Genomic DNA, 21,611 nt, shown 5'->3' with positions numbered 1-21,611 from the left:
CAGCAGCACCTGGCGGTCCCCCGCGCAAATGGTCACGGAGACTGGACTCCGCTCTAGAAACTTGCTGCACTTGTGTCTCTTCCCGTGTCTGGTTAGTAACAGTTCCGTACAAGTGAAGGAAACTTTAGCAGCCTACGTTCCGTCCCCGCTCCCTTTGACCTCACTGGGAGCAATCGCAACCCCGCCTCTTCCAGCGCACTCCCACCCACCCCAGCCCGCCCCACTGGGCACCAACCTCCCGAGTCTCCAGCCCTCTGGCAACCGCTGGGAACCCCCCCGGGTTGTCCCTACGCTCCAGCGCCCCCACCTCTTCACGCCGCTAGAACCCGCGCTCCAGCCCAAGGCAGCTGCTCGGCTTCTCCCCGCCACACCCAGCCCGGCCACGCCCACCCCGCGGCTCCCGTCCCGCACTGCCCAAGTAGCTAGCCAGGGGTCCTGTCCCGCGCGGGGGGGCCCCGGGACTGAGCCCCCGCCGCCCTCGCGCCGCGCTAATATTTAACTAGGTGCTGGGGAGCCGGGAGTCCGCCGTGTGTGCCAGAGAGGAAGACGCTTCGCTCCTTCTGCCGCTCGCAGCCGCACGGGGAAGGTCCGCTTCCCGCAGCTCCCAGTCATGAAGGTCAGTAAGTAACTCTGTCGCTGCACGCGGGCGGCTACTTCACCCCCCAGCTCAATACGCCAGGTTTTGAAGATAGAGCTGTAATGGTATTAATGTTAAGACCTCCCTCTTAAGACTGTCTGCTCGGGGCAGGAGGGTAGTTCCAGCCTGGACTGTGCAGCGCTTAACGGGAATGCAACATTCTTTGCGCGTGAGCAAATTCACCCGGGGCTTGGGCTGCACGTTTCTGTTCCAGACACGGGAGATGCGAAGGCGTATTTGCTATGCTAGGAAGAGCTTGTAGCGCTCAACCACAAAGATACGGCGGTACTCCCCCCACACAGCACGCGCCGGCACGGGAACACACGCCGAAATTCTCACTGTGCAATAAAGTGCCCTGGAACCACTCGAAGTGCACAACCATACACGTTGGTACCGTACGCACACCGCCTCAGCCCTGGAACAGTCACTTGGCTTTTACACGCTGGCACATTAACACACATCGTGCACGTCTAACTTTGTATTCTCTTTTCATGTTTTCCAGACAGTAGTGAAGTATCTGTTGGGGTTGCTTGCGATTGCAGTGATTGTTATTGCCATAGCTGTTCCTGTAGCTTTACTGACAAAAAGTAAGTTTAAAATAGTCGTCTTTGAAGAGACCCTGATAATGTGAGTGAGAAAACTAGGCTGATCTCTGAAGAAAACTCAAGTATTCCAATGAGTTATTTGTCCAGAGCTGCTAGATTTTATTTTCTGCAGGGTATAATGAATCCACAGCCAGAAAGTAGACTGTAATATTACCCACTGAGTTCTGGAAAGTGTTCCCAGCAAAGATCTTGCTGAATAGTTAAGCTGGAGACAGTGAGACTAATGTGCATTCAGGCAGAAACTGGAGGTTAACTCATTTTTGAAGTTGTCTCTGGATTCCAGGGGTGAGAAGCCCCTCTGAAAATTAAAATAATCAGCCATCTCAATTCCCAAGTAAACACCAAAAAGTATAATCAAAATGTGTCACTTTGCAACATCTTGTTTTCCTGTCACTAGAGAGTGAAAATTGTAGCCCTAACAGTAAAATTCGAGTCTGTTGATCTTGTGTGGCAGGTTGAAGGAGATAAGAAAATACATCCGCATTAAAAGAGCGTTACGGAAACCAAACCAACTTTATATAAATGTATGATATCATATATATAGCACTGTCACAGAGATCAAGGAACAGAGGCATATCAAAGACAGACTTTTGGACTCTGGTCAATTTGTGTTTTCAAGTGTGACGCTAGTCCTGGGTGTTAATCAAAAACAGGGATTGGTAACCTCTGGCACGAGGCCTGGCAGGGTAATCACCCTGGCGGTCCGGGCCAGTTTGTTTACCTGCCGCATCTGCAGGTTCGGCCGATCGCGGCTCCCACTGGCCGCGGTTCGACGCTCCAGGCCAATGGGGGCTGCGGGAAGTGGCATGGGACGAGGGATGTGCTGGCCGCAGCTTCCCGCAGCCCCCATTGGCCTAGAGCGGCAAACCGCAGCCAGTAGGAGCTGCGATCGGCCGAACCTGCAGATGCGGCAAGTAAATAAACTGGCCCGGCCTGCCGCGTGCCAGAGGTTGCCGACCCCTGATCTAAAACAATATTAAATCAATGTTTAGTTGGTGAAGAGCTGCCAGTTGATAGGATGCAATTACATATCAATTTCTTTTTTTATTTTTTACTTTCTCATGACTACTAGTTATAACAGCATAGAATTCAACATTACAGACTTGTAACAAACCAGAGAGAAATAGAATGTTCCCGCTGTAAAGTAGACATTGTGCAAATCCTTTTGTAATGTAAATATCAAGAAAGGGTTACAGATATAGTTTGACAGAAAATAGTTGTAGTGTATTCTTAAAGTAACTAGCCTGTCCAGCACTTAGATATACTAAGAAGGTTTGGGTTTTCCACAGTTTAAACTGAAGATACAGCAGTGAATTGGAGCAAAAATTGAGATTAACATAGTGTAATTTATATATAGTGTTACAATTTATATCAATCATTCTTAAAGTAATACTAGATATTAATAGAAATCAGGGGTCTTATTGTACAACTCTTGAAGGTATTCTGTTGCTAGGATTTTCTCCAGTAAGATGCTTGTTTTTTGTTGGTGGTTGGTTATCTGTTTTTTTTCCTGCCTGATTGTCTATCCAAAATAAGCAGATTTTCAAAGTGAAAATTGGGCAACTGTATCAGGCAGTTATGGGGGGGGGGGAGGGGAAAGCAGCACAGGAAATGATTTTGTGGGTTGGCAGGAAAGTGTACATGGGAAGATTTTGGCAGATGGGTTGATGTGGTACTTATGTTTAGGTAAGCAGTAGGAAGCATTGTGGGGAGATGGAAAGGAAGGTGACAATATGTGACAAACCTGGTTTGGGATAGTCCCTGAGGTGCATGTGCATTTTGCCAGCATGTTGTCTGAGTACCTGGGACAGCTTGCCAGCAGTTCCTTCTGGGGTTCAGTATTTGCAGAGGCTAGTAAAAAAGTGGGACAAAGTATTTTCTTTTTCAGACTGACAGGGATGCTGGAATCTTGTCAATGAGAACTGGGATTAATCAATAATAACAACATTCTATCACAGCCAGTTCTTTTCATCGGTTCAGAAATGGTGTCAAGAATGTGCATTCAAATAAGGCAGTAAAATAAAATATTTAGTCTTCACTTATTTAAATTGTAATCAGATGTGTACAAATGTTTATATGCACTCAAATCCAATTTTTAATTGAAAACACCGTTGACTTCAGTAAATGTCTGTAAAATAGCTTCTGCGTGTAATCCTTCCTATTTAGACAGTGTAGATTTTTTTCCATTTTAGGTAAGGAGCGAAATCTATTGTCCTGGCCACATACCAATTGTCTAATTCAATTCTATGTACCTAAAATTTCCCCGTAAATTCAACAAGATACAGTATTCTCCTATTTCTAATCTAAATTGTTGTGTAGAGTTGCTATGTGATGTTAAACTGCTGCCACTTTTTAACTGAGAAGTGACTATAGTTTAGTAGTGTGTGAAATAATCCTTATCTGCAGAACTTAATTTGTGCCAGGGCTTGCCAGGCCTGAGCCCTGACCTGTCTAGGCTTGGCAGTTCAAAATAAGTAAGCAAGTTCAAAGCTTCAGCTCCTCTGGGCTTGCCACGTCAGTTATGAAAGTAAAAACATTGCTTGAGTCTGGCACCTCTAGGCTTAGCAGTTCAAAGTAAGTAAGTTCAAAGTTCCGGCCCCTCTGGGCTTGCCACGTCAGTTATGAAAGTAAAAAAATTGCTTGGGTCCTGGCACCTCTTTCATTACAAATTAAGCACTGCCTATTTGCAATAATAATATGGCTGTATCATGGCTTTTGTAGGCCAGACCCATGTTACAGTAGATGCAGAGCACCACAATACCGTCAGCCTTGGCTGGAGCCATTTTACCTGTGGAGGAAGAATAGGGGAGTGTAGCGTTCCCTTCACCACTGACTCAAAATCAGTGTCTAGTGTGGAAGAGGACAATGCCTCAGCCAATTTGGGGGCCGCAGGAGTGCCGGAATCTGCGTAGATGGGGGGTTGGCCACCAGTGCTGGAACTGTGGCCCACTGCTCCTCCTCTTTCCCCTGGGGCCCCACCCTGTGCTCTTCCTCTTCCCCGTAAGGCCCCCCTGCTCCTCTTCTCTATGAGGCAGGGGCTGATGTGTGTGGGGGTGTCCCCCTCCTCCTGCCTCAGGGTTGGTTGGTTCCAGCTGCTGTCTGAACTTAGACAGCATGCCAACACACTCACTCTCCCCCAACACACACATTCCCCCAACACACTCTGTCTCTCCCTCCCCCACTCTCCCTGTCACACACTTTCCCCCCTCTGCCCACTTACACCTCAGTTGAAAAGTGGCTGGCAATCTAGTGAATGATGGGATTGAGAAAACCGCATCATGTGCCACTGTACCTGCCCCATGAGGCATTGCAGACCCTTCCCAAAGCATCCTGCGGCCAGTTGCACAGTAGGATAGCTACTGTTGTGGAAAATTGACCACACGGTTGATTTTGGATCAGACAGCCTGAGGCTCCTTTATTGATCAATCAAACATGCATGCATAGGGGAGTCAGCCAAGGCAGCCGAACCCCCCCGACAGATAAAATGCGAGAGATTATATAGGATAAAACCACAAAAATTACATATACTTCCTTAAAGTTTTACATCCATATAAGGAATAAAGCAAAGCAACCCTTTTCTGTTTTTCCTTATATTTGCCCTTTGTGATTTCTTACTGTGTCACCTGGCATCTATTAATCATAGTCTGTTACAAAGGTTAATTCTGCTTTTATAGTTTCGATAGTTAGTTCTGCTTTTATAATTTCGATAGTTAGTTCTGCTTTTATGATTTCTCTTTACCCTTCTTTTTCTATCTTCTCCCCCCCCCCTCTTTCTACCTTCAGGCCATACTATGCAGACTGTGTAACTAAGTTTAGGCCCTGACCATTTTTTCCTCCACAATCTCCCCCTTTGGTGCCCCCTTTATGGCGCCATCTTTGGCCTAAACTTCCATATTCATGAGTCCATTAATTTCTTCCCTTTCCTTTTTCTCATCCCAACTATTATCATAGATTTCATTAACAATCATCAATGCCACTTGCTCCCTTACACTGGGCTTGGCAAAAAATTATAAGCACAGCAATATCCCTCATAACAGCAATAGCAAAGGCACAGTCCCAAACCAAACAACATCCCCACAACTGTTAGCCCACTCAATGTAACAAAATGATGGGGTTCGCATATCATTTTGGTTACCACACACAGCAAATCCCAACTAGTACACAAAGAAGACAGTATATAGATTGTCTGAAAGGCACCTTTTCTACCTGATATACATTTTTAAGGATATGAATTTGTGCCCATAAATCAGAAATTTTCTGGACCTTGGGTAACAATGAAAGCAGATTTTGGAAACGGTCTGGTACCAGGGTTGTCCAGTTAAAGGGCATTTTATAGCTGAGAGTTGATTGCAAATTTTTATCTGCAGGCCAATAAATAACATGGCTGCCTGCAGTCGTAGTGAGGTTAAAATGAGTGTCGTGTACAATATGAGCCTTAACAAATACACAGCTGTTATTAGCCTGGAAGATCATGACTCCTGTCAGGAGGGTTCCCAGTCCCTTACCTTCCCAACAAACATTGTTATGGACAGTGACAACTTCCCCTGGCTTGAATTTACATATGCATTGGAGCTGTTGGGGTTTTAATGGCCAGAGTGTCCATTGGTTTCCTATCCCAATCCAATGTGGGTGTTATTTCAGGAGCACTGACTATGAATCGGCTAGGCATACCAGGTGGCTTGATTTCCCAAATGTCTCAGTGAATAACCCAATCCCAAATGCATCCTCCCCATGGACCTGGCAGGATTCAGTATGTGGGAGCCCACATCCTTCTAACCGGTCCGTATGCTTGGAAGGAGCACTGTGAATATCCACACCTTCACCCGGAGAACCTCCAAGTATGTCTCCATGGCCATAGATCAGATGGTACTCCTGAAGTGTCTGTAAGGGCAGTGGGCCAGGCCTGGTGCTCAAGATCACTCCGAATGGCCATTAGCTGGTCATTCAGGAAATCCTGAACTTCTGAGATGCCAAGTCCCACTGCAATGCCTTCCCAGCACCAGTGATATTTAAGACCATCTCCATCAGCAACTCCTGGGTTATAGAACTAAAGGTGGAAATAACATACAATTCACCAACCCCAGCCTGAACCTGCGTTAGCTGTGTTTCAATAATAAGACCAGTGACTTTTTTCTAATTGACCTAATTTTTCCTTATGATGTTGGCTTTTGTGAATATTCCAAATTGCAGCTGCGCTATTGGCCCCATCCCACAGGTGTCCAGTTAAATCTCTTCTCTTTTTGGGAGAAGCCCAGGTCTTTTGCTGTGCTAGCCAAATGGCAGCTTCTTTAGAGCAATTTGGATATGTAAAGGTAATTTGAAAACTGGATAAGAACAGCGTGAACTTAATGGTCCCTAATGTGGCATTAATTACAGTCCACCGATGTCCTAACACATCTCTTCTTTGTGAAGTATTATACCACATCCGTTGGTTAAACACCTTTACAAAGGTCAGAAAGGCATTAATATCAATTATATAAATAGGGGTATATTACAATATGGTACAGGCTAAATCGGAGGCTACTGATTGGCTAAGATTTAAAAAAATATTACTTCCCCATCCCCACCCTAAGTTTGTTAAAAAGGAGAGACTAAGGAATATTAAAAGTTTTATTTTCAGGTAGTTTTGGCTAGCTTCCGCAAGCAATTCTTCGAGATTTCGTAGTCGTAGTTCACTTAGCTGTCGGGCAGTGAGGCAGCAAGGGAGAGGTTACTAGCACAATACCTTGCTTGGTTGGAGGCTTTATTATGTCCTCAGGTGGAGAGGTTGTTTTCTTAGCAAGATCCAAAGACACAGTGGGTCTGTCAGCTTTTTATCTTGTCCTTTTCTCCTGCTGTCCAGAAGAAACAGCAGCACCAGAAGGAGAAACAGCTGATCATCAGTCGGAGAATCATCTCACGGTGGAAGGGCCTTTTTGCAGTGCGAAGCGTGGGTCCAGGCAGTCAGTTCTTGGCACTTCACAGTGTTGATAGTTGACAGGACTTGATATGGGCCTTCCCAGCGCGGGGCCAGGGTGGTTCCTCGCTGATGGACCTCTATGTAGATCCAGTCTCCTGGTTTCAGCGAGTGGCAGGGCTGCTATATATAAAAAGACCTAACACATTTCATTAGTGCCTGGTGATAATCAAGCATTGTGTCATCCATTAAATGAATGTTCATCTGAGCCAGGGCCAGTAGGGCACTGCTGGTAGTTGCATTGGGCACCCTGGTAGAAATTTTATGAGGGCTGAGTCCGGTCTTTCGATTGGGAGTGGCCTTCAAAGGGCATTTGGCCATACTGGATCTGTGAAGCTGCACATAACTCTTTTATAATCTGTCCAGGTATGCCAAATTATGATACAGAATTCTTAAGCAAAAGTTTTACAACAGTTTTGGCATCTGCCTTTTTACAAGAAAATACATTACTAAAACTAACACATACTTACAATTATAACATTTAAACATTTGAATAAAATCAATCTGAATATTTAGAAAAGGTCCCCAAAGAGGGGAAAGTACTGCCTGCCTAACATTATGTTGTTGGCAATAGTGCTGGGCCACAGAGGAAAAGTCTTATTTAATTGCAGCAATAACCCCCCCTTTGCTCACGCGTGTCATCCGGTGATGCACGCGAGCAAATAGGGCCAGAGCACCTGAGGCGCAACCATCTGGGGAGCGCCAAAGGTGATCAGGGTGTAAGGTGTACCCAGCAACACTTCAAGAACAATTTGCAGCTTTTTAGTTGATATCAGCTTTTATTTGCTATTTGTTACCAACACAGATTTAAAATCTTCCATTCTGCTGGCTTTGACTACCCTGCTGCAGCCACAACTTTGGTCTTTATTTAAAACAATTTAAATCTTGTAAAGCATTAAGTCACCTTAAGGATTAAATGCTAAATACCAAAATTAAACAATACTAGTTTCTTTTGTTTGGCAAAAGTATTTTTTGGTTTTATAAACCCAAAACAACAACAATTTATTTTAAACTTATAAAACAAAGATTGTACACACCAGGAGTGTTCTTTAGCAAATTTGACTAACTTTTTCATAGTCAAATGATTTCACTTATATAACCTCTTGCCTGGATTATTTACAGACATTCCTAAAGGAATGGCTGCAAAGAAACCAATAATTTTTCTTTTATAACATTTTCTTTTAACATTTGTACATAGTTTCACTGCTTAATTCCCTCCAATAACTACAGAGTTAACTTCTCACTTTCTTTCTTTCAACTTCTTCAAACTGCGGTTGCCTGCTTATTTGGGCCCGATCCTTTTTTCCTTGCTGCATTATTTCTTTCCATGGGCACAGGCATTGTTTCACTACCAATTTAGCAAGGAGGGTGGGCCTTTTTGGCTAACCCCCCTTTTATTTATTTATATACACCTATTTACATACACACATTACATCTAGATGCATCTTATTTAATAATAACCTTAATTCTTTATGTCCGGACTTAATACAGTCTTTTCTTGAGGCGCTAATAACCCCTCAGCACGGTGCATTATATATAAAAAAAAAAAAATAACAGGGCTAGGGACAACGAGAAAGGAAAGAAGAACAACAGCATAAACAGCATGATAAAACGGGGGAGTCACACTTACTGGCCATAGGAATAATGACTTCTTATTAAATTCAGGAGGTTATAACAGATTGGATTCTTCCTTGGCCTGTTTTGATAGAGGATACTGCTGCACCTTGGGAAGGGGTCTTGCAGGGTTTAGGCGAATCTTAACGGGTTGGGCAGACACAATGCACCCAACCTGGTTGGCATGATCAGCTCACAGGCCCAAAGGGAGGGAGACTTAACCAGCAGTTCCTGTTGCAACAAGGAAGGGCTGGGGTCGGTCTTCTCCTAAAACTGCCAGGACCTCATTGTGAGAGGGACCAGGCACATCCAGATACACACCATCTGGGGTACAGCAGATTATACAATTTAATTTACACAGCAAGTCTTTTCCCAAAAGGTTAACCGGTGAACAAGGACTGAGGAGGAAAACATGATAGATAAAGGATCGACAGAAATGGTCAGAGGTGAAGAGATGGGGTGGGGCACAAGAACATTGCCCACCCCTACCGCTTGTGGAGCGGCCAGGGCGGTAGGGACATTCCCTTGTCCAATTGCCCATTTGTTTGCAATAATGACACGTGCCATCACTGGGTCCCCGGGGAGGTGGACGGTGACTTTGGTTTGGCCTTTTCCCTCTCTCATGCAATGGGCGTCTATTGCGGTGTCCCTGCATGTCCTGAAACTGGAGGGTCATTAACTTAGTTTCAATGTGGCGGTGATAGTGTTGGCTAGCTGCTAAAATTTCATTTAGATTCTTTCCTTTACTTGGTTACAGGTGCTAATTTTGGCCCAATTTGCTTTCTTTGGGCAGACTGTAAGAAACTGTTTCCCACAGCCTGTTTCTAATCCTATTTATTATGTCCTGGTCGTGGCCAGGGTCCTCCATGGGGCACCAGGCTGCCTGATAAAGGCGATGTAATGTTTTCCTGGGCATGAATCCATCCAGGAGTTGGTTTAAGTCTGCCCAGGTAGGGCTGTATCAGTGCATGACAGTTTTTAATTCTCCTTGGAATGTACTGGTCTTTTTTTATTTTCGGAAATTTTTTAAATTAAATTGTACAGTTCTGTGGGAGACCAAGGTGCATGCACAGACACCAAGGTCTCCTGACCTGAAGCGCCAATGCCCGGGAATTGGCGCAAGGGGAACATTTCCTCAGTACAGGGAGACACTGTTTGAAGGGTACATGTAAGGGCTTTTGATACTTAAGGCACTTGATATTTCTTGCCCTTGGGGCCGGTGGGGGCTGGGCAGCAGCTCCCTGCCTAGTTCCGTCTGGGCGGAACTGCAGGCTAGGATTATCCCTAGTGTACCAGTTCCACCTGTTTAAAAATTTACAGGTTGAGGGACCATAATTTGAGTACATGTACGTGGCAGGAGTGCCCTTCTCTGGCATGGGAATCCGTTTAGATTCCCCCTGCCCCCCTTATGGATACCTGGCAGACAATCACAATCCAACTCACAGGCATCCACAAAGGGCTAAATATAAAACACTTAACAGACAGGCTAGCACAGTGGACAAAACGTACAACAAGGCACACTACATTTACCGTGTGCCCTTTCGCCCCCTGTCACCATCATTCAGGGCGTAACTTTCAATCATTCCAGCATTCACACCAGAAGGGTTGGACATAAAGGTGAGGTCCCCGCACACCCCCTTCCAACAAAGAGCACCAGCAAATCTTCAAGAAAACAGCGTCGGCTACCCTCATATCTCTGGGATGGTGGGCGGATTCCTGGGACTCCCCCTCTCTCCGAGCGGGGGAGGGAGCCCAACACTTCAAGTGGGATAATCGGGGACAGGAACTCGGTCGCAGGGTCGGTTCAGGAAGGGGTCAGGGAAGAAAGACACTGTGGTCCCCGTACGCCTTCCTTCAGCACAGAGCACCGGCCCGTCTTCACTAGAACGGTGTTGGTTACTCTGCTGCCTCTGAGTCGGCGGGCGGTTTCCCGGGGCTCCCCCTTTCTCCAAGTGGGGGAGGGAGCTTAAGGCTCCGGGGGGGGAAACAAGGAAAAGGGACCCTGCAACCCACACTCACTACAAACGCCGGCACACAACCCTAGCTGGGCCCTAGCCCTCATCTACTGGCGGCTAGCAGCGCTTTCTGGCTTTTAGCCCCTACGGCTAGTTTTACGGCATTCACCGCCAACCTGCCGCTGGCGGGAACTTTCGCTGGCCAACCTTAGGGCCACTCCGGGGGCACCAGAGTAATCGACCTTACTCACTTCCCGGGGGTCCGTAGTGGCCCCTACCTTGGGGGCTTCCAGCCCCGAACCTGTGTTTGTGACAGACACAAAACAACCAGAACAAGACAGAACAAAAGGGCATCAGGCGTGTCTGTCAGCAAAAGGTTCAGATCCAGCATGCCACTCACCCAACCCTGAGCCTACAGGCAAATCCTCCACCAGAAACCCACGATAGAGATTTCAAAAGGTTTCTTACCTTTCAGATGGGCCCTGGGTCTGGTGGGAGATTGCCCGCAGTCCTCCAATCTGGGGGAGTCTTCTGTGGATCCCGGACGAGCCCCCAAATTATTTAATTAAAGCAGTTGCACATGTTGGCACAACTTTTGTTGACAAAACTCAGTAGTGTAGACAAGGCCTTAGACCATGTCTACACTAGCACTTATGTCGGCAAAATTGTTGTCGTTCAGGGGTGTGAAAAAATAGCCCCCTAAGCGATATATGTTTTGCCTGCCTAAGCGCTCATGTGCACAATGCTATGTCGTCAAGAGATGCTCTCCCACCGACATAGCTACTGCCGCTCATTGAGCTGGTTTTATTATGTCGATGGGAGAGCTCTCTCCTGTCAGCATAACACAGCTACATGAGCGCTCTTCCTTCGGTACAGCTATATCGGTACAGCTGTGCCGCTGTAAATTTGTAAGTGTAGACGTAGACTTAGACAAGCTGGATTACTTGAATCGGCAGGACCTGATAAAATGACATCCTAGAATACTTAAGGAACTGGCTGAAGAGATCTCTGAGCCATTAGTGACTATCTGTGAGATCTTGTGGAGAACAGGAGAGATCACAGAAGACTGGAAAAGGGGACTATATTTGCCCATCTATGAAAGGGGGAATAAGGACAACCCAGGGAATTATAGACCAGTCAGCTTAACTTTAGTACCTGGAAAGACAACAGAGCAAATAATCAATATGTAAGTATCTAGAAGATAAGGTGAGAAGTAACAGTCAATGTGGATTTGTCAAGAACAAACCACGCTAATATCCTTTTTTGACAGGGCAACAAGTCTTGGGGATGGGGGCAGCAGTAGCTGTGATATAACTCAACTTTAGTAAGACTTTTGATACTGTCTCATATGACCTTCTCATAAGTAAACCAGGGAAATACAGCCTAGATCAGGGGTTCTCACAACAATTTTTTTGGTGGCCACTCTGACAGTTTTTCCTAAAATACTTAATTAACTTTAGGAAAAACAAATAAATATGCACATATATCTGTCCACATCATTGTAATTGATTTATTTAGAGGTTTTTTTGCAGACTCAATAATAATATACAGTTGGGTTTGTTTAGTCTGGAGGAGAAAAGACAGAAGACATGATACGTCTTCAAGTAAGTAAAGAGGTTGTTATAAAGAAGAGTGATAATTTGTTCTCCTTATCCACTGAAAACAGGACAAGAAATAACTAGATAATACTTAGTCTTGCTTCAGTGCAGGGGACTGGACTAGATGACCTATCACCGTCCCTTCCATCCTACATTGCTATGATTCCGTGCCTGTAGTTTGAATTGTAAGTAAGTTTTCAACATCTGTACAGTGCTTTGGGATCTTTGAAAGTGAAGCATCATGTCAGTATTATCAGTATTTAATTGAGAATATACAAGTGGTATGGATGTCACTGAACAATTGTTAGGATGAGAACACTTAATTACTGACGGTTTGATTCTACCACATTTGCTCAAGCTTGGTATGACTGAGTTCAGGGGGCATACTACAGAATTGAATAAGGGTGGCAGAATTGAGCCCTGAGAAAAAACTGGAAAAAAAAAATATTGTTCTCATGGCGATGACTTAAGTGAACTAAAGTCCATTCTGATAAACACTTTTTTGAAGATACAATTATCTTAACCTTTAGTCAAAATGGTTAGATCAGTGTTCAAGGGCTGAAAAGGCAAACAACAGAAGGTTGAGAATTATACCAGAATTACATGTGGGATATCAGAAATGTGAACCTATACACTAGAGGTTAATGGATAAATTTATCAATATTAATGCGTGGAATATTTTAGTTTGTGGTATGCTTTACCCTTGTTTGTGAGAGAACTCATACACAGTTTCCTCTTTTCTTCACTTTTCACCCCCTACACAGACTCTCTCAGTTTTCTGCTGGGAGAAGGAGACATGTATTGAAAAAATAAACTAGTTATCAGCATCATGTGAAGACTGTTTACACAAAGCTTTAAGAACATTCATTCCCAGAAGAGTTGTCTGAATTAAAGATTGGTGTCATAAAAGAGGCTGGTTTTATGATACTGTAAATATCTCTGGAATGATGATGACAAAGGGGAGAAAATATATGAGCTGCATTTAGGGAGGGATGGGTTGGAAGTGAACAAGCATTTATCTAGAATTTAGAGGAAGACAATTGCCTATTTCTGGATTAATCTAGGGAGAAAAGGAGAGTAAAAACCTGAGTTTCTATATTTTTTAAATTTAAAAATGAATTAACTTGGCCATGTTTGCTCCATTTTTGCATTCGCTTTCCAGAAGCATTTTAGTGAAATGGAAATTTGTCAAAGGAGGATTTTAAGTGTGCTCGCTTGACTATTCATATATGGAAAATATGCCAGGTTTTGAAGATAGAGCTGTAATGGTATTAATGTTATGACTTCCCTCTTATGACTGTCTGGCACCTAAATGTATCTGACACAGATTATTCCATTTTTTGCTGGTATGTAAACTAAAGATCAGTAAAGACAGTTAGTATGTTTTTCATGGGACACCATTTGACAGAGGAGGGAGACAGTTTTCTAAAACCACTTGCCAGAGGCTTAGAACAGAAGCAGTCAAATGAGCTAGAAAAAGAGCTCACACTTTACAGCTTGGAGTGCATTTGCAGTTGCTTTGTTAAATGGGTAGAGAGAGAAAATAAATATAAATTCTCTGTCTAACCAACAAATCAAAGTAAGACATTGTTATTTTTATTATTTTTAGCAATAATGCCTCAGCCAAGACCTGTGTCACAGAAAGGAAAATGTAACATTTTTGAAAAATCTTTCAACCTGATTATCTGTTACCTGTCCTTAAATTGCTTCCCCTTTCCAAGAGAATTTAAACTAGTTGCTACCTGAAGCCTCACTGCTTTTAAGAATTATGCTTCTGAGAGGGGAGGAAAAGAATAATATTTGACCATTTACAAGTAACCAATAGCGCTTGAATATCACATCCAGATAGCTGTTCACAACCAATCTGTAAAGTAAAATAATTTTCAAAGATTTTATTCTGTTAATTGGGAATCATTTAATGTGAGGAAATCATGATCTGCTTACAGACTGTCCATAAACAAAGAGAGACTAGGACTGGGATTTTTCCAAAGAACTGAACTTCAGTGGGAGTTGAACACTTAATTCAATAAATTCTAAGGGCAAAGGGATTGTTGTGATCATCTAGTCTTCCCTCCTGTATAACACAGTTCTCGTTGGTGTCATTGAAAATCCCAGTCTAAATTCACTGAGTAAATTATTTGTTGCAATCTATTCATTTGGCTTTGCTTATAATAATGCATATGCTTATTGTTTGAAGTAGATTAAATTTGAAATGATTACAGAATCATTAAATCTCTTACACTCGTCTTCCATATTCCACCTCCATGCATGTATTAAAATGACCTACATAGTTTTTTTTATTAAAAGGGCTTGTGCTCTTTTTTTTTGCTGCTTTATTTTGTATAAAGAAGGGCCAAAGAGGTTCTTATCCCCTTAAAAATAATCTGAAATGGCAAATCTAGCCTTCTCTGCCTTTGCTGGAGGAGGAGGAGGTCGTCTCAGAGTTAATGTTGGAGGTATTTTTAGCCCTTAGTTTAAAGGGTTTTGAGTCTTTTTTCAAAGACTTTTTCTCCCATGTGTTTTCAGGTTTTTGATTTAAACTGATATTAACAATAAGTCTTAAACAATTAGAATGAAAAAATCACTTTCCTTTCTCAGTTGATGAGGTTTCAACCCTTCTAGGTCTCCAGTCATCCATTGAGCCTTTCAGGAAAAACAGGAGAGATAAGGCCTGCCTTCCAAAGTTTTAGCCCTCCTTTATATAGCATAAAGAAGCAATGAAAGGCATAAACCAATTATTGTTTTTCCTTTGTAGGTCACCTTTGAGTTTGCAAAAGTTAGTTAATAGTTGGTGCTGTGAAACCTATAGAAAATATATAAATCCTTGCGCAACTGAAGTCAATGACAAACTTGCTGTTTTCTAAGAATTTACTTTGCTCTTCAGTTTTAATATTGCAGCCTATTTCTTGCAATGATTGCAACTGTTAGGGCACTTGGATACTGTGGTGTGAGCAGTGAATAAGCTATGTAAATCTAGCCTTTATTGAAGACGGTAAATATTAATCAGATTTTCCATTATATTTTTATATTATATAATTATATCATTTATATATTTTCATTATAATTATATATTATAATCAGTAAGAGTTTTATGACTTAATTACTATTTTTCAAAAGTAGAAATTCCGCACTGGATGTTTTATTGTTCCTATGTGTTTCATTTGAGCCATTTATGAGAGTTGGGTTTGTTAACCGTTTAACAGAAAGTAAATGATACACTTTACAAGGATATGAACTTTAATAGCATTTGCTATTATAATGTGTGGTTTCATATTGAATACAGAAACAACTTTACATTAAAGTAATTTTCCAGGTCGGACAACTCTGCATCCACTCATGAAGGCTAAGTGGTGAGGTGGTGGTCTAGATCCCATGATCCTAGTCCCTCTAGGGGCTAGTAATGGAAAAACTCCCATTTACTTCATTGGTGAATGACTAGCCTCTAGAGCAGTGGTTCCCAAACTGGGGTTCGTGAACCCCTGGGAGTTCACGAAATGTTACAGGGGGTTCTTGGGAAAAAATTCCCTAATGGTGGACAGAGCTGTCCCTAGGAACCCCGGGCAGCCTGGAGCCCCTGAGCTTCCAAGAGCTAAGCAGATCAAAGCAAGCATATCTATCACACTGAGGAGATTTAAACTTCAAGACTCCTTATAAGAAATGGAAAGGGAGTGGATATTTTTTGCTGATTTTGTAATTAAATAGGCGGCTAGTATTGTTTTTAAAATTATTATGAAGAACAAGTTTAAGCTTTATTGTAACGTGCGTTGTTTGCCTGGACTGCTCAAGACCTGAATGCTTGTGGAAGGAGGAACTCTTTGAGTTGGCTTCTTAAATACCTTCATGCTGTTTCACATCTGATACTCCTTGATGAAACATAGGAGCCTTTTCTTATAACAGGCTTATTCAAAGTGATACAAGCTATGAAAGTCAGATCTTGGAGTGTTGCCGTTTTCATAATGTATTAACAATACTGTTATGATAAATAATAATTAATAATAGTGTGGAATAAGCATGTCATAAAAACAAATGTTATATTTCCAAGATCACTGTTTTTATAATTTATACTCAGGTAAAGGAGAAAATCCCTGGAAATATTCATTTTTAGAAGCGGGTTCGCAAAACTTGACATTTTAGTGAAAGGGGTTCACAGGTTGTTAAAGTTTGGGAACCACTGCCCTAGAGGGAGACCAGAACAGAGTGGTTGGGTCTTAATTAACTAACTTTATCTGTTCTGGTATATACTGTATTTCAAATGCTAAGCTATACAGGAGCTCAGTGACTCTGAGCCAGAGGACTGGGTTTGAATTCCAAACTCAGGGCTTGTCTACACAGCCCCCCAACCCCCCGCCTTTGGACTATGGGGGTGTGAATGCAGCGTGCACTAGCGTGCTGCACTGTAACTCCCCTGTGTGGACTCTGCAGGTGTGAATTAAAAGTTACCTTGTTCATGTTAATGTTGTAATTCATGCTTGCAGCATCCACACAGGGAAGTTACAATGCAGTATGCCAGTGTGTGCTACAGTTCACACCTACATAGTCTGAACTGCATGGCCACATAGACATAACTTCAGTTCTTCCTGTGGCAGTGGGGACAGGAAGTGCTGTAAACACTAGGGATGAATGAGAAGGCTGACGTTCAGATTCAGTGGTCCTGTTGTTCATATCATATTTGGGAATATTTTGACTTGGAAAAATGCATAGGCTGGGAAATCCTTGCATGATGTGAAGTAGGAAACACAAGGTGAGTGGATGCTGCACAAAGATACAAATAAGGTTAAGCACTAGTTGTAGTCCTCTGCACTGAGAGTATGTCTACACTGGTGCTGGAGGTATAATTTCATCCAGCTAGCATGCTAAAAATAGCAGTGTAACTAAAAATAGTGATGTGAGAAGTGGGAGGGTCTAACATCTTCAAACATGATCCCATCTGAAACCCTAGGTATGTACTTTGTATGTATACCCTATCACTTGCACTGTTGTGGGTACACTTCTGTTTTTCATGTGTTAGCTCTATCAAAGCTACTGTGGGTACGTCTGTCTGAGCCAGAAGTTATACCCCTAACTCTAATGTAGACATACCCTAAATGGTAACAGTCCTCAAGCCTTGTGTGCCTGCTCCCTTACCCTCAAGGATATAGGGAATAAAAATAGAGGGCTGAATGTGGGTGTGTCTCAAGAGACATGGGTTTAAGTGTGATCCTCAGCATACAAATGGGGTGCTGAGTTATGTGCTACTATTTTGGTCCTTACTCTTTCTACTCAGCAGGAATACAATGGTAGCTATATAAACCACACTCGTATTGATGCAGAATCCCATTAATCTTGCTTCCTGATCTGCCCGTTGCTTTTTACCTTATGCTTATGCACCTGCGCTGTGCAGGATCAAGCCCATAATAGGTGTCTAAAGCAAACAGGTAATGGTCAAGGTAAAGAAGACAGCAGGGAATCCCAAGAGTAGGCACAGAGGGGAGGAAAACTAAGGTTGGCTCTTTCTCTTTTTAAGAAGTATCTTCACCTTTTCTGCCCTGCCTATGTCTTCTCTGCCACAGAGATGGGTGCTTGTACAGGGAGATAACTATTGTACATTGTTATCTCACTGTAAAATCCTTGTGGAGACAAGGCACCTGGGGCTTTTACCACAAGGTGGCTTGGCAAGGGCAGCACTATAGTCCCAGTTGTTGGTTTACTTCATAGTAAAACTACAGTGTCTGGTCTCCACTAGGATTTTACACAAGGATAGTTAATGTGCTAGTAAACCTGTAGCAAAGACACACCTATTTTTAGCTTTGGCTGGGTAGGTCACAGCAATATCCACATCTTCCTTTTCTTTCTTCCTGCTGCAGGTACCACGTCTGACCCGCGTAGAAGGTTTACCTTACAGGATTATTTAGATGGTGACATTAGATACAAAACATATAATTTACAATGGATTTCAGGTAACCAATCTGTGTTGATTGAATGTTCTCTCTGCCTACCTCTGATATTTGATGTTGATGTTAAGGGCAGGCTGTACTTACCTAACTGCTCAGAGGTAGCTGCTATGTAGAGGAAAAGTCTGAACGTTTTTTAGGTTGCTGTTGTAGAATGATGCCAATAATACTAAAAGCAGAATGAAAATAATTGAAAACATAGGGCTTGATTGCACTCTTCAGACACATCCCTGTGTTGCTGATGATGTGGAGGCACATTTCCTCCTGGATGCCAGAAGAGCACATCTGCTGCTTCACCCTTCTATAGGGAATAACGCACTCCTCCCTGTGCATCCATCCTACTCCTTGGGTCAGTGTGGGGAACCGGAGGAGATAGAGCAAGGCTCCTTTCCCTTTTGGTGTGCTGAGTTCCCCGGGGAGTAAGGTGGGGGCAGACCCTGTGATCCTCTGAACATAGGGACTGCACTTCTTACTGGCTCCTATGGCTTGTGCCCCTTGCCACTACATAAAGGCCCAGAGTTTTGAATTGTTCTGTTTTATATAGTCAGATTTATAATATTAAATGGAAAATAATAAATGTTAAGACATATTTTCATTTATTGTTGCCCAATGACATTTCTCTTGTTCCTTTAGGAAATCAATACCTGCACAAAACTGCTGACAATGACATCGTGCTTGGAAATGCCGAGAATCAAACAATCTCAGAAGTTCTGAAAAATAGCACATTAGTATGTTTGCTCACATACTGTATATCTCAGACTTTGGGGAAAGTACTGCTGAATGTTTCTCTATGTAATCAATGTGTGATGTTTTTTCTCTTCCCTTTTGTTGATAGGCCACATATGGAGCAACCACAGCTATATTATCTCCTGACCAAAAATTTGCTCTTCTTCAATACAACTATGTGAAGGTACTAGCATGCTTTTTCTTTTTTCATGACTATTGTATTTTATAGAAGTACTAAGAGAAAAAGAGAAAGGAAGAGGAGAACTTTCACTTCCCAAAATTTGAATTCATTTTAAACTTTTGGTTGCTGCAGACAGATATAACAGGCAGGGCTGATAGCACCACCTATTAAAGTTGTCCAACACTTCCCACTGTAAGACCCATTTTCAGTTGCTTATAACTTCGCCAAACTTTACAGTTTTAGTTGAAGATTTCCATGCCAAGTGTCTGCTTCAGGCTCAGTTCTGAAAAAATTCTACGAGACAGATTCGACATGATAAAGACACTCATATCCACAGTGAGGAACAGCCCACTGGTCACAGCCCACATATGCCTACAGCTTTTCGGTCAAATGGCAGTGTGCACGTTTGTGGTCAGACCGCTCGCCTGCACATGCGTTGCCTGCGAGGATGGCTAGCAACCGTCTACAGACCAAACAAGCACAGGTTAAACATACGATTAACAATGTCCCCCCAGGTCAAGGACTCACTGACTTGGTGGACTCAACAACACAACCTGTGCTTGGGGATCCCATTTACACAAGATTCTCCATCACAGATGATCACAATGGATACCTCCCTCCTAGGGTGGGGAGCACACATGCAACATTGCACAATTCAGGGATTATGGTCCACAGCTGAGACAAGGCTACACATAAACCTGCTAGAGCGTCATGTCGTCTGCAATGCCTGCCTCCACTTCCTACCATTCATAAAGAACCAGAACATAAGAGTAATGACCGACAACATTACTTACATGTTCTGTATAAGCAAGCCAAGAGGGAGCCCGATCATACTCACTATGTACCGAGGCTATGAGCCTCTGGAATTTGTGAATCCAAAACAATATCCACATCTCAGCTTCCTACCTATCTGGATGCCAGAACACCACAGCAGATGAACTCAGCAGACATTTTCCCCACGACCATGAATGGGAATTAAATGATGTGATACTGGGATGTATATCCTGAAAATGGGGCCACCTGTAAATAGATCTGTTTGTGAATGCCTGCAACCAAGTGCCCGAGATTCTGCTCCAGAGCAGGTCTGGGAAGGTGATCAATGAGAGATGCATTCCTGACCACATTGAACACAGACCTCTTCTATGCATTCCCACTAATACCATTACTTCTACCCACTGTAATACAGAAAACAAGGACCGGCAAAGCCAAACGTCATCCTAATAGTCCACACATGGCCAAGATAAGTGTAGTATCCATACATAACACAGATGTCAACATGTGCCCCAATCACTCTCCTGCTCCAGACGGACCCTGTTAACACAACGAGAGGGTCAAATGCAACACCCAAACATAGTGATGCCACACCTGAAAGCATGGCTCCTCTATGGTTCTCTAAGGGCGAACTAAGCTGTTCTGAACAGGTCCAGTGGGTGCTACTCCAGAGTAGAAAACATACTACACGTAACGCTTACCTACAAAAGTGGAAGAGATTTACAGCCTGGTGCACCGCCAGACAAACTACTGCAACATCTGCATTTTTCCATTGATACTAGACTACCTCCTGGAATTAAAACAATCTGGCCTCTCCATTAGCTCAATAAAGGTACACCTCATGGCTATCACTGCCTTTCACCAAAAAATCGGCGACACTACAATATTTACTCACCCAATCACCAAGCGATTCCTCAGGGGCACTCAGACCATCTATCCGGACGTGAGACCACCCACACAACCCTGGGACTTAAACTTGGTCTTAATGGCCCTCACTTGGAAACCGTTTGAACCCTTAGCAAACTGCTCCCACTACAACTATCCATTAAAGTGGCGTTCCTAATAGCGATCACATCTGCTAGATGTGTGGGAGAAATTGAGGCTCTCATGGCAGATCCGCCATACATGATCTTTTTTAAAGATAAAGTCACATTAAGAACTTAAATTTCTCCCCAAGGTACACTTGTCCTTCCACATTAACCAAGCTGTAGATCTTCCAGCTTTCTTTCCCAAACCACATGAGAATGCATTTGAAGCTATGATGTACACCCTAGGCGTTAGAAGAGCACTAGCTTTCTACTCGGACAGAACCAAGTCATTTAGAGTTTCACCAAAACTATTCATAGCCATGGCAGAATGGTCTAAGGGTACCGCCATATCCACACAGAGGCTCTCTATCAATTAAAAGGCACTCAACCTCCAGTGGGGACCAAGATGCACTCTACTAGATCCATATCCGCGTCAGTAGCATTTCTAAACAACGTTCCCCTTATAAACATATGCAGCCGCCACCTGTCCCTCGGAACACACCTTGGCCAAACATTACGCAAAGCGGATACTTGGCTGGGCCGAGCTGTATTATTATCACTTATCCTACCAACTTCGAAGCCCCTACCATGCTAGTAGGGCACTGCTATA

At 43.2% G+C, this 21,611-nt stretch overlaps 1 protein-coding gene across 2 annotated transcripts in view; it reads left to right on the top strand.

The window, feature by feature from the left end:
- Positions 1-382: 382 nt before the first annotated feature.
- DPP4 (dipeptidyl peptidase 4) overlaps positions 383-21,611 on the top strand; it is an 81,165-nt gene continuing 59,936 nt past the window's right edge. For both annotated transcript variants that reach the window (XR_010591572.1, XM_008178461.4), the window contains exons 1-5: positions 383-616; positions 1,140-1,224; positions 18,209-18,301; positions 18,929-19,023; positions 19,131-19,205. Coding sequence is in view for 1 of the 2 variants with exons in the window: in XM_008178461.4 (XP_008176683.1) it covers positions 611-616; positions 1,140-1,224; positions 18,209-18,301; positions 18,929-19,023; positions 19,131-19,205 (354 nt within the window). In the remaining variant the exon portion in view is untranslated. The remainder of the gene's footprint in view (positions 617-1,139; positions 1,225-18,208; positions 18,302-18,928; positions 19,024-19,130; positions 19,206-21,611) is intronic.

This window comes from Chrysemys picta, chromosome 11, assembly GCF_011386835.1.
Source record: "Chrysemys picta bellii isolate R12L10 chromosome 11, ASM1138683v2, whole genome shotgun sequence".
NCBI classification, from domain to species: domain Eukaryota; kingdom Metazoa; phylum Chordata; order Testudines; family Emydidae; genus Chrysemys; species Chrysemys picta.
This window is presented reverse-complemented; position numbering and strand designations above follow the sequence as displayed.